Source organism: Lepidochelys olivacea (assembly GCF_965140295.1).
Source record: "Lepidochelys olivacea isolate rLepOli2 genome assembly, chromosome: 11".
In the NCBI taxonomy this organism is placed as follows: Eukaryota; Metazoa; Chordata; order Testudines; family Cheloniidae; genus Lepidochelys; species Lepidochelys olivacea.
Genome location: NC_140421.1, coordinates 13,537,068 through 13,550,646, shown reverse-complemented (window position 1 = coordinate 13,550,646; position 13,579 = coordinate 13,537,068). Strand labels below are relative to the sequence as shown.

Below are 13,579 nucleotides of genomic sequence, written 5' to 3'. Positions count from 1 at the left end.
TGAGCCCTAAGACTGCTACAGTAAAAAATGTTTCATGAATGCCTATTTTCTGATTTCAGATACCGTGAAATTTTTGGACGTATGTGCCCAAAACAACAGAATGAAAAACTTAAAAATTACTGCCAGGCTTCTTGAATTGACACAGAGCATCAAGGCTGAAAACATACCATCTAATGTTCCTAAAGATTATATAACGATCTACTTTGAAAGTCCAAAGAATGGAGGTGGCCCAGTATTAGATGTTAAATATTTCTGTGAGGAGAATTCAGCTATCATTACTTTTTGTGATCACAAAGGTACGACCGTTTCACTTTCAGTACTTCTTTTAATTAGAAAGTGAACATGATATTCTTAGAAAATGGTTAACCATCTTGGCGTCTGAAAGTAAATGGCTACACTACTAATAAGAGACCCACGTCAGGTTTGGTGTCATAAAAGCAAAGTGCTTAGGCCCTGTTCCAAGGTGCTGAGTTCTTTCCAGGAGGTGTTGTGCAACCTTTACTCAACATTGGCCTCAATGTGACTTGCAGGTTCTCAGCATCTCAGAACTTGACCCAATGAAAGTTTATATCTAAATAAGAATTAAGTAGAATCCATGGGTTGGTTCACTAGAAATACCCACATGTATTTGTTGCCTGTTCAGGATTTCAGAACCATTCCATCCTGTGTACAGGAGATCTTTATATAACCTTTAATATCTCTGTTATGAGTGGATTGATGACTCTCTGATGTTGTTTTCTAATATAAACACATCCATGGTTTTTCATCATAGTTTAATTATATGTGACGATAGGGAAATCAGGTTCTTTAAACCACTTTGAGCTGTGATCTGTTTGGATTTCATAAGGTAAGCAGGGTCAAATTTCTTCTGCATCTGGAAGGGATATTAAGTGGTGATGATTCAGTCGGTTGCAATGTTTCCTTTGAATCAGCATGAAACCAATGCCCCATCCTAGTGTTAGGGTCACCTCCAATAAATAACTCCCTGTATTCAGAGTCCCGGTTTCCAGAATAATTTTGTTTGACTTTTAATTGAAGACCTCTGGTAAGTGACTTATTTTTGTCTAACATGCTAAATGATTGCTTTAGAAGTTTCAGTATGTTAGACTTTGATGCATAACCTGGCTCATGGTAATGACACTTTTTGTACTCTCATCAATCGCATTGTCTATATCCCATTTAAAATGGCAGGAAAATGCCCCCAAATTGACATAACTTTCTGGATGAGCAGTGGACCAAGAGTTCTTTTGATAAAGTTTAGAATAAGAAATATTTGCTCCTCCTTTTGATATGGCACCCTTCCCTGCCCATCTCTCAATAAGGCATCATTGTAAAGCATAACTGTGAATTAAATGATGCCCAGGTGTACTTAATGAAACAGATAGAAAACAGATTCCTCCACCCCTCTGAAAATAGTGTTTTGGAAGCCAAAAACCACAGAAATAGACACACAAAAGACAAATTATTATTCTATTTAATAGTGTTTCAGGCTGATGTTTTTAATTTTTATTGAAATTCTTTGTATATTTTAATTTTTAGATCTGAATACTGTCTTGGGAAAGCAGCATTCCCTTGATCAAACACCAATTTCTGTACATCCGTACTACAGTTCTTTGGGTACAGCTCTTTATGGAAAGAAGAGACCACTAACAAAGATGCCAGAACCAATCAGAATCCCAGTGGATCCTTACATCTTGCAGTTTTTACAGAGCCATGATAGATTAATACAAGAAATAAACCAGGAAATGGAAAATTGCCAATGTGAGCTAAAATGGCCCCAAACCAAATGTACACACCCAGAAATTACATTGTGTCCTTCAGCAACTTTGTCTAAACAGAGAAGGTCAATGATTAAATTGATTGGGACTTGGAAAGAAGATGTTTGCACTGAGTTCTCTTGTGTCATGTCAAAGTACAAGGCTATTAAGTGCAAAGTAAATGCAGTGGTTTGGGAAGCCATAAAAAATAGATTGGCGAAGGATGGTGTTTTGACTATACCTGACATTTCTAAGGAGATGGTTATCATAGCAGGTGACATGTTGGCTGTGGAGGATGTGGAGAAAGAACTGAAAGAACACATGGAAAAGGCTGTGAGAGAAACAGAAAGGGAAAAGCAAAATATAGAAATAACTGTGTCAGTTCCCCCAGGAAAGTATGCAATTTTACACAATGCTGGGCTAGAGAAGAATATTTACAAGGAGTACCCATGCTTGAAGATCTCTTGTGATGCTGCAAAGAAGTCAGTTGGCCTATGTGGAATAGCTGCAGAAGTTTATAAAGTCAAAAGTGACATACTGGAAAAGGTGCAAAACATGGCACAGAAGTCAATTACTGTTGATCCTCAGATTTTCCAGTTCCTACAGCACATCGATAATGAAACTCTGTCACAGAGCTTATTTGTGACAAATCAAGTTAATGCCTTTTATCAGCTTGAGAATGATACTGTACTGCTGGTAGGAGACTCTCCTAAAGTTCTCTTAGAAGCAGAAGAACGAATGAAGACAGAGTTAGACTATAAATGCATTCCTCTGGAAGACCGAGAAGTCATCAAAAAGAGAGAATGGAGGGAACTCACTAGCACCTTGTACAAGACATATAATGCATTCCAGGAAACTCTAATAATGGATGACCTGCGCTCTCTGGAAGGAGATCAGAAAGTAGTTATTGCTGGTTATTCTAAAGCTGTAGCAGAAGCTTATCGAAAGCTTTCTGAGTTTGTAGATAGAAACACACAGGTGCAAAAATTAATCCCAGTTCAGTCTGTGGCAGTTGTACAGTTCATAGAGAAGGAAAAATCCCACATTTGTCATGAATTGAGAAAGAAAGATGTGACGATTAATTTTGGCACACGGACTTCACGTAAAAGTATTTCCCTGGGTGGACCAAAGGTAGAAGTATTGAAGGGCATCCGCCTGATAGAATTTGTTCAATCTTCGCTATATTCTACAGATGTGTTAATTGATAAACCAGGAGCCAAAGCATTTTTCAGAGACAAAGAACACTTGTATGTTAGTGAGGTAAAGCATCAATTTAACTGTCTGATCAGGCTGCAAGAAGATGGAGAAGAACAACGAGAAGATGGTAATGATACGACAAAACAGCTCCGCTGTAAAATGATACTGCAAGATGGAGTTGCAGTAGCAGTTTATAAAGGGGACTTGTGCAGTCATCCAGCTGACGTTGTGGTGAATGCATCAAATGAGGACTTAAAGCATATTGGTGGCCTTGCTGAGGCCCTTTTAAAAGCTGCAGGGCCAGAACTACAAACAGAATGTGACCGTATTGTGCGGAAACGAGGCCCTTTGCAGCCCGGCCGTGCTGTTATTACAGATGCTGGGAACCTCCCATGTAAACAGGTGATTCATGCTGTTGGGCCCAGGTGGAGGGATCATGAGGCAGAAAAGTGTGTGCGCTTGTTAAAAAGAGCAGTAAAGGAAAGCCTCCACCTGGCTGAAACGTACAATCATCATTCCATAGCCATCCCGGCTATCAGCTCTGGGATATTTGGATTCCCGTTAAAACTGTGTGCACAGTCAATTGCAAAATCCATCAAGGAAACCTTGGAAGATTCTCCAGGGGAAAGCTGCCTGAAGGAGATTCATCTTGTGGACTTTACAGAAAAAACAGTTCAGGTTCTCACTGATGCCTTGAAAGAAGTGTTTACAGAGAAATCACCCCAACACAGTTTATTGCCTCAGTCCAAAACAGGCCACCAGCCCAGAGAAAGTAGAGGTGCTCAGAACAGAAAGGGTCTCCAGGTGGTAACAACGGATGAAGGTCTGAGTGTCATACTAGAGAAGAGAGACATTCAGGATGCCACAGTAGGTGTTTTAATTGTCAGATATAACCCAGTTTCATGTAAAGCTTTTTCTCAAAGTTAAATGGGAAATGAGAAGATACTAGGTTAACTTCATTTCTAAAATGAGTATTCTGTAATGAAACACACATAGTGTGTTAATTAAATCAATAAATGGGAGAGGGACCCAAGCCAAAAAGTTTACATCTAGGTCTGAATTTCAAACATTCAGAAGTTCCAGGGTTTTTGGCTCTGTGGTTTTGGTTCAGCTCACTATAAAGATAACAACCATTTGCAAACTGCCCCCTGTTTGCGGGTTCCAAACCCCAGTTTTCCTCCAACTACCACAAATCCAGGATGTTTCAATCTTAGTTGAGTGTGATGTTGGGTCCACCTCTAGAGTCAACATACAAAATAATTGGCTTTTTCAACACACTGTATTGAAGTTAGAAGGGTTAACACTTATTCATAGTGCTCCAAGCTGATAGAAGGGAATCCAGGCCATGAGGTGCCATTTTCTCTGGTCTTGCTACTGTACAAGGGGTGTCCTGTGAGTTTCCTTCCCTTCTACCTCCACTGGGGAAGGCCATGGTGCTGAGTCTGAGTTGTACAGCTTGCAGGAGTCTTGAAAGAGCAAGACCAGGAGCGGCTGCTTAATTTGCTTTTGCTGAGGGCTGGATCAGTAGGCTGGAAACCTGAACCAATTGCACATTGGTTTTCACACTCTCTGCTTATCCAGAGCTCAGCTGATGCATTTCAGACTGGCTTATCTGGAGTGTCTTTGTGTAGTCCCTTAGTGTGTGTTTGTTTGTTTTATATTAGTGGGTCCAAGTGCATCTCAGTAGTCTGTACATCTCAACAGCCTGATTTTTCTTTTTAATTAGAAACTTCCCCTCTCTGACTCACCACAGCCAGTTGTGGTGCTCCCTCATAAAGTGTGATCTTATTGCACTGGCTATTGGCTGCTGTCTTTGAAAGCTTTATATTTGAGAGTTCTATTGCAGTAACAGCCCAATCTAACCCAATAACCCATTAAAAATACCCCGTATTCAATGTTAAAGGGGAACTACAAAACCAAAAATTGTGGGTTTTGCTCTTTACTGTGTCTTTATGATGCAAACAGACTGCCTCGGTTTCTACCACCCCAGTTTTATATCTGGGATATTGCTTTTCTGAGAAGTAGCATCCTGTCCCATCTCAGTTGTGGGGAGGGAGAAGAGCCCCTAGGTTACAGCTGTATGTGACATCAGAGACATAAGTCATGGGTAAGGCTATGATTTGGTCACAGAGGTCACGGAAGTCATGGAATCCGTGACTTCTGCAGACCTCTGGGACTTCAGCCCGCAGCAGCTGCGAGCTGCAGGGTACCTCCACCTCCTGTGGTGGCTGGGAGCTGTGGGGTACACCTGCCGCTGCAGGTGGGGGGGGTCCCCCACAGGTCCCCAGTCCCTGCGGGTGCGGGGAATCCCTCGGAGCTCCCCAGCCTCCGTCGGGTGGGAGGGGGGGAGGAAATCCCCTGCAGCTCCCCAGCCTCCGCAGGGGGGATCCACCAGAGCGCCCCAGTCCCCACAGGTAGCAGGGGACCCCCGCAGCTCCCCAGCTGCCACCGCCAGGGGAATCTCCCAGAGCTCCCCAGTCGCCACGGGCGGGAGAAGGTCCCCCGTAGCTCCTCAACTGCCGTGAGTGGGTCCCCGCTGGTGCAGGGGACCCCTGGAGCTTCCCAGCCACCGCAGATGCAGTAGCTCCTCTGCCTGGAGTGGGGAATCCCCCAGAGCTCCCCGGTCCCCAGGCAGGGGGATCCCCTGCAGCTCCCCAGCTGACACAGGCAGGGGTCCCTCCCACCTCCCAGCCACTGGGCAGGGGCCTCAGCTTCCAGCCACAGTAGGGGAGGGTGCTGGACCTTCTTCCCTCTCCATTTTGTCATGGACATTTGTAGTAAAAGTCAGGGACAGGTCATGGCTTGTGTGAATTTTTGTTTATTGCCCGTGACCTCTGCATGACTTTTACTAAAAATGTCCATAACAAAATCGTAGCCTTACTCATGAGTGTTTAGTTACTCAAGGCCATAAGTGTTTTGGCTTAAATTTGCTTCAGTTTCGTTTTGGTGTAGCTGTTTCTTCTGTTGGTGTTGCTGGGAAACTGCCCTGGGAAGGAGAAGCTACACAACAGAAATTCTTCCCACAGGAATTTAGAAAATGCTGCAGGGAATGTCAAGCAGCAAAATGCAGGGTTCCTGTACTCCCATGATGGATTAACACCTCTATATACCTAGTATGCAGAGCTCTTGCTGAGAACCTCATGTCTGTGTCAACACATTACCTCTTGCAGCGTGTTACTTACACAGGCTATTGGTGCTGGTAGACACTTCTATTTAAGATCCTATTTGAAATATTTTTGTTTTGTTTTTCTTTCAGACGGATGTGATTGTAAGCAGTGTTGGCACAGATCTTCGGCTTGGTGTAGGTCCACTTTCTCAAAGTTTGCTGCAGAAGGCTGGACCAACACTCCAGCTTGAGTTCAATGAAGAAAGCCAAAGACAAGTACCTACTCAAGGGTCTGTGTTCCAAACAAGTGGATGTAATCTGGCATGCAGCTTTCTGTTCCATGCCATTGTTCCTGTGTGGGATCAAGGAAGAGGCGCTGCCATGACGGTAACAGTCTTTATACATTTTCTTCAGAGCATTAATTTTGTTTGAAGTTACTCCATATTTAACATGAAAATGAATTTAATGTGGATCCTGTATTGAAGTTACATAGTAGTGAGCAGGGAGTATCAGCTCCATTTATTTCAGTTTGAATGACCTCAAGATGTGTGATGCGTGTTTAATAATGAGGGGTGGGTTTTTTAGGACCAACAGACACTGTTTGGGATTAAAGAATAAAGACGGTGTCGACAAAAACAAATGCTGCTGTGTTTTTTTTTTTTTATGCAGACCCTAAAAGACATAGTCAAAGAATGTCTAAAGAAAACCGAAGAGCTGTCTCTACAGTCAATCACGTTCCCAGCAATTGGGACTGGTGGGTTTAGGTTTCCTAAACCCGTTGTTGCTAAATTATTGTTTGATGAAGTGTTCAAATTCAGTAGTAACCACAATTTGAAGTCTCTTCAGGAAGTTCATTTTCTGTTGCATCCAAGAGATACAGATAATATTCAGGTAATTTCTTTCATGTTAATGTTTTTCGTATTACACACTGTTTTAGTTATTTATTATCAATATGATTTAGTTATCATGTTTTTAAAGGCCCAATTTATTATATTCATTATAAATTATTTTAGTGACGGGTTAAAACTGATGTCTCAGTGGGCCTGATCCTCTGACCCTTACATGGGACATCCATGTTCATGAGAGAGGTGCCATTGATCTCAATATTTTGGATTCTGAAATCGTTACTCGGGCAAACTCCTGTTTAGTTCAATGGGAGTTTGCCCTAGTGAAGACTTAGTGAAAAGTGAGTGAGGACCTCAAGATTTGGCCCACTAAGTGAGGATTACAGAATTGGGCTCTGAAAGATCAGCTGCTTCCTCATAGAAATCTGAAAACATGCTGTGTGAAATCATGGTGCCACTGAAGTCAAAGGAGGTTTACCCATTTACTTCATTGGGACCAGCATTTCACTCTCTTGAGAAACACTAGTCTTTTGTTTTTGTTGGTTGTTTTCCTTAGCTCATTATTAATAGAGAGATTTGCATGATGGCAGATTATTTGTTTAATCAGATAGTCAGTCATTATCTTCTGCATGTGACAGTATAATTGTTTCCATAGAAATCACTTGTGATGTCACAAACAGATGATTTTTGACTTAAAGTGTGGAAAACCTCCATAAGCAGATGACCCCTAAACCAAATAAATAAATAAATTAAAATAAAATAGAATCCTGTTTTCTTTCATATGTAGCCAGTAATAAAACTCTGGGGAAGAGGAATTCAGAAAACCTGTACGTGTGTATCTTTATTCTGTATATGCATGAATATAATGTGCATATATTCAACATTGTTTCCGAACTGAGGTCCTGATTTTCAGACCTCATTCCCCACTCATGCTTTTTAAGCACCAGTGCTTCTGCATACAAGTGACAGGTGCTGCACTAGATGGCATTAGACAGTGCCAAAAATCAGCTAACCAATTCAGAACAAAGTAACTGCTTAGCAGTGTAAAGTTTCAGTAGGCTCAGGATTTTAAGGTTCAGTCTGCATTAGGCTCCCAAAATGTTTCTCACCTTTGCTATTACTGGCTCAGCTCCATGACTGGTAGAAATGTTGTATTAATGTAGACGAGATTCCCAGGGTTGTAGGCATTTTAAATGCTGTATTTTCTAACCCTGCTCAGAGTAGTTTTACAGTATTAAAGTACCTGCAGCCACCAGCACCTTTTTTCCACAAAAGTTCCTGTTACTCCCACCACTGACATCTAGACTCTGCTGTAAGGTGGACATTATGTGCATGAGATATCTCCAGTACAGATACATAGCTGTTAATTTTACTTGTGAGACTAGCAAGGTTTGCATCTGTCTCTGTTGGGCAAATCTCTGAAACCTTGTCTGCAGTACCTTTTGATTCTATTTCTAGGCATTTACAGATGAACTAGAATCTAGGACCAATGGGAATCTCCAGACTGTATCATCGAGTCCAAGTAAGGTTGTTTATTTGGATTGGGTTTTATAAATACACAGTTGACAGGAGAATGTCACGAGGACGTAAAATAGTCTAATGAACTGACATTCCTAAACCCGGGAGGTGAAAAACTCAGGGGAGAAAGTCTTTTGTTATGGTGACATTCTTGCTCTTCAGGGATGCTGCCAGGCTTACTACATGGAGGAGAATCCACTGGTACTATACCGATAGATTGCAGTGGTTGCTGGGATTTAAAGATGCAATCACCATGCCAAGCGAACTACAGATAACATGCTACAAGAGCAACCACTAGAATGGGTGGGCTCCCAACAGCATCATTTCCCTTCTTCGTGCCCTTTTAGGCCATCTGTGAAGATTACCCCCTTCCTTCTGTAACCTGAATGGTCCACATGAAGGTATCCAGCAGATGTAGTTCCTTTCCATTTATTAATTTGCAGGAGAGAAATGCTGACAGCACAGTATGTGAGTGAACAGCACGCAACACCAGAGATTTGTTCAGGATAATGTAGAACCTATTCCCTCTTCCGTTGAAGTTCATAGCAAAATTGCATCAACGTCAATGGGAGTAGCAATGGGTCCACAGTATTTAAACTGAAAGAGTTCTATGTCTCCCAGGTCCTATGGCCTGAATAATGGAAAGCAGAAATAAAAAATCTGGGTTAGAGAATATTGGAGTCAAAGAGGATACTTTATATCTGGAGATCCCAATCTGTGAACTCTGTACTGAATGTACAAAGCATACATAAGCTCAAGGGAATAGCACTTTTACTAGGACGGACCACTCTTAATGTATTTTTATTTTCCTTGCAGTTTCTTCTGGGCGTGTTTCAACCCCAATATTGGGAGTTCATGAAATGCAGCTTGGTTCCATTATATTCCAGGTAGCAACTGGCGATATCACCAAGGAAAATACAGATGTGATTGTAAACATATCAAATTCATCATTTAATGCCAAATCAGGTACTTATTGAATATCTATTAATTTAATGATAAATTCACTGCCACTTTTTGGAAATGGAGGGAGCCTTTTTTTCACGCTGGAAAAGTGGGATGGCAAATGTCTGTGCTTTGTGTTAGTTTGTTACATTAAAGGCCATCGGTCTTTTCCTTTCATTTCTGGGCTGTGGTTCTCCAACGTTAGTGCTATTCCCAGTGGGAATTTTCCATTGTGAAATGTATCACTTAGACCAGTAGAACCCAGCTTTGCAGCATTTGAGAGCCTCTTCGTCTAACAGAATTGCAGAGAGCTAATAAATAATGGCTGAGTCCTCTCCTGACATTGAGTTGGGATGTTTCAAGATAGAAACACAAAGCCAACACATAGCAATACAACCTCATGACACAAAATAATATCAGGGTACCCAGGCATAGATCAGAGCCGCCTGAAGAGACAATACCCTTGTTCTCTCACTCTCTAGCCTATGCTGTAATGTTGATTTCTCCCCGCAAAAAAATTCTAAATATATTGGTAGGTGCCTATTCTGCTTCCTGGGGGCCTGACCCATTAGCTAATATATGCAATATGAGGTCATGTAAAGGACTGCCCATAAGTAAATTAACATTCACCATGCCCTGCCAACCCTCAGTCCACCCCGCTCCTCAGGAGCCCAAGAAATAAGATGGGTCTTGCCTAGAAGGTTAACAAACTTAGGCTCTGGCATTCTGTGGAGGTGAGTCAGTTCCAAAGTCGAGGACCCCACACAAAAACACCCTGCCAGCAGCCCTCATTTGTGTCAAGGGGGCTTCAACTTGAACATCTCTGCTGATTCCAGCAGTAGCAGCATGACACAGAGAAAGAGGCAGTCTGTCAGGTAACATACCATGGTGACTGGCGTACTGTTAACCAAGAGAGCTATGAAATAAAGTTAATTTGTAAATGGAGTATATTCTTTGCAGGCAATATGAGATGTTATGCAGATTACTGAATACAGTGTGGATTGGTGGGGCTCAGCATCTTGTCAGATCTGTCCCCATGGGAGTTTTGGCTATTCAAGGAATACAGAATGTGGCTGTTAGTGCATGAAAATGTGGCAGGGAAAAGTTTATGAGAGTTTTCATACATGTGTGAGGTGATTTTTGGGTAACAACAGTTAAACTGACTGAGCAAACTGACATGTTTTCTCATTTATTTAAGGTGTCTTCAAAGCAGTGATGGAAGCTGCCGGACCCCAGGTTGAACTAGAATGTGCTATGCTTGGTATGATGCAACATATATTCCATTTGATTCCATTAGTATAGGTTTCAGAGTAACAGCCGTGTTAGTCTGTATTCGCAAAAAGAAAAGGAGTACTTGTGGCACCTTAGAGACTAACCAGTTTAGAATGAGCTGTAGCTCACGAAAGCTTATGCTCAAATAAATTATTAGTATACCTGCTCTTTCCAAAATTTAAATGGCTGCTTATGCTTAGTCATGATGTTACAATCCCCCAGTTGGACCATATAATTATAATAGGAAATTACATTACATTAAATAAAATTGTGCTGGCTTTTTTGATTTTTGAAAACGCTGCTCTCACGGCACCCACATTATTTTTGCAAAAGGAAGATAATTTGGAAGAGAGGCTATTTGATCCTAATGAGTACATGGGAAGTAGTACTCATGGGAAGTAGTGCAACCATAGGCTCCTATTTATGAAGGTACTTTAGCACATGCTTAACTTTCAGAATTTGAAGAGGCCCATTGGCTTCAGAGTCACTTTAAGCTCATGATTTAAACTCGCCTAATTAAAGTTAGGCACATGCTTGATGTACCTTCTTGAATTGAGGCAATAGCCATTTTGAGACTGATCCCACTGGATAAGACAATGGGAGCTTTGCCATGGACTTAAGTGGGTGCAGCATCAGGCTCTTAGATTATCAGTGTCTCTCCTTTTGTATTCAAAAGTGCACAGTTGTTGTTAATTGAAATGATGTAACCCAATAGGTACTGTCTGTGAGCTCTTTTACAGTATTTGGATTCTGCCAAACCGGTGCCGAAATTAAACCATTGCCAGCTATGGCTGGCACCCATTAGGGCAAGAAAAACCCTTAGTGCGCATCCTGAATCACAAAATGAAATAGCGCCCCCATGATTCTGGCAGTTCAGTTCCAATATTGCACCTTTTGCTTCAAAATTTTTCACTTTTGGCAAATCTGTGGATTCTCCCCCTTTATTAGTCTGATCCTTGCCCTCAACTCCCAAGCCAATGGGAGTTGAATGTGTTCTGCAATTAGCAGGATGAGCGCATAATCTCACAATCAGTTTCTTGCCTTTCTGCATAGTAGTGCTATTTGTACCGTTGCGCTCATGAGTCCATCAGTTTTTTGCCGTATAAGCTCTTTTTGTTGTGTTTATAACTCATTTTAAATGACCTAGCACTTTTAAAGGATTTTATTACGTGTGCCTTAGCTTCCTTGCAAGAGCCCAAGTGATTTTGAGGAGTTTCTCATGCAGAGGTATTGTGCACATTCCATTGATTCACATTTTAGGAAATGTTGATAATACGAATAAAATTATTTAAATTTCATATACTTAAAAGGTCGGTTGTGTTAAATTGTAAACTATTATTTGATGAGCACCCAGATTTCAGTCATAAGTAAAACAGGAAATTCGGAGCACGTACGAAGTTCATCCCCAATTTAAGATATCAGCGTAAAGAAAATTTAAAAGCAGAATGTTAGCAGTGAAAACGTTAATCAGATGAAGCTGGTGGAATGTCAAGACCCTGTATGGGTAAAACATTCAAGATGGATTTGCTTTCCACTTTCCTGTTTGCAAATACCAGGCATGTTTCTAACCAGAAGCTATATTCTCATCTGGTGTAGATCAGCATGGCTCCATTAAAGACATTGGAACTGCTCCATTGTGCACCACTTGAGGCTCTTGTCCTTTGTTATTATAAAGTGTTGATCTCTTTATTTTGTGTGTCATATTTTTTTCTTCTATCTTCTAGCCTTGCAGCCTCACAGTGGCTTTATAACCACACAAGGTGGAAAGCTGATGTGTGGTAAAATTATTCACCTCGTTCATCAGAAAGATGTTAAAGCTCTGGTCTCTAAAGTGCTCCAGGAGTGTGAACTGAGGAAGTACACATCTGTTGCCTTCCCAGCAATTGGAACAGGTTTGTTTTTTCTTAGTAGATTTTGAAAGGAAAAGCAAAATCAAGATCACTGTAGTAAGTTTACACACAAACTCATACCAGCAGTGTAATGTTAAAATTACAGATTTGCATAGCAAGTATCCATATGGTATTAGCTTCTAAAGGCCTGATGCTACTCTTACTGATTTCAGCCGAAGCATATTCTGGTCCGAAAGTAGCCTAACTACTTGGTTCAGCTGGCTTGCTATAGACAAAGTGCGTATCACAACATTGGCAGGTAACTCTATGGCTGAGGGGCTTCATTCAGTGGAGAGATATTGAAAAAGCATGCAGTAATGTACAGTCACCTGGCTAAGGGAGGTGCCACTTAATGATACCAGAGCTGAGTGAATAGCTGACTTTTTCAGGGGCAGAACTTTAAATTCTGAAAAAAAAAATTCAGTTTGGTTCTAATCAAAACTGATATATTTTTTTTCTTGCCAAAATAAAAATTAAAAAAAATTTTTTTTTGATTTGCATCAAATAAAGCATTTAGTTTAGCCCCAAATCATTTTTTTGGTTATTTCATTTTGTGGTGTTCTTCTCCCGTTTTTTTCAGTTAGCTATATCCTGAAACATCACGCCATTTAGAAAGGAAAAGTCAAAATGTTTTGTTTCTAAATGGCTGAAACAATCTGTTTCAACTTCTTTGGGGGAAAAAACCCTCAAAAACTGGTCACCAAATTCGCAAGTAGTTTCAGAGCCCTGAAAAATGAAAATTTTTGTCTAAAATATACATTGACACTAATGCAGGGGTGAAAGTAAGTTAGAGGACTTACCAGTACGCTGGAGTCCTGAACAGGGGGCATGGCCTCAACCGGAAGAGGCAGGGCCTTAAATCTCTGTTAAATCTGTTAAATCTCCGTTTAATCTTCATCTGATTGATCAAGATTTAAAGGGCCCCTGGCTCCCAGCCACCACTACCGCAGCTGGAGCCCCGGGCCATTTAAATCACCCCCGAGCTACCAGCTACAGAGGCGGCTGGGAACCCTGGGGCTCAGGGGCGATTTAAAGGGCCCAGGGCTCCAGCTG

General features: G+C 41.3%; 1 protein-coding gene across 1 annotated transcript in view; it reads left to right on the top strand.

The window, feature by feature from the left end:
- The window catches only part of PARP14 (poly(ADP-ribose) polymerase family member 14), a 94,016-nt gene that overhangs the window by 67,928 nt on the left and 12,509 nt on the right, over positions 1 to 13,579 (top strand). Inside the window, exons 30-37 of the mRNA XM_084642727.1 lie at positions 60 to 296; positions 1,540 to 3,821; positions 6,211 to 6,447; positions 6,730 to 6,951; positions 8,364 to 8,427; positions 9,240 to 9,389; positions 10,564 to 10,626; positions 12,362 to 12,529. Coding sequence (XP_084498853.1) covers positions 60 to 296; positions 1,540 to 3,821; positions 6,211 to 6,447; positions 6,730 to 6,951; positions 8,364 to 8,427; positions 9,240 to 9,389; positions 10,564 to 10,626; positions 12,362 to 12,529 — 3,423 coding nt within the window. The remainder of the gene's footprint in view (positions 1 to 59; positions 297 to 1,539; positions 3,822 to 6,210; positions 6,448 to 6,729; positions 6,952 to 8,363; positions 8,428 to 9,239; positions 9,390 to 10,563; positions 10,627 to 12,361; positions 12,530 to 13,579) is intronic.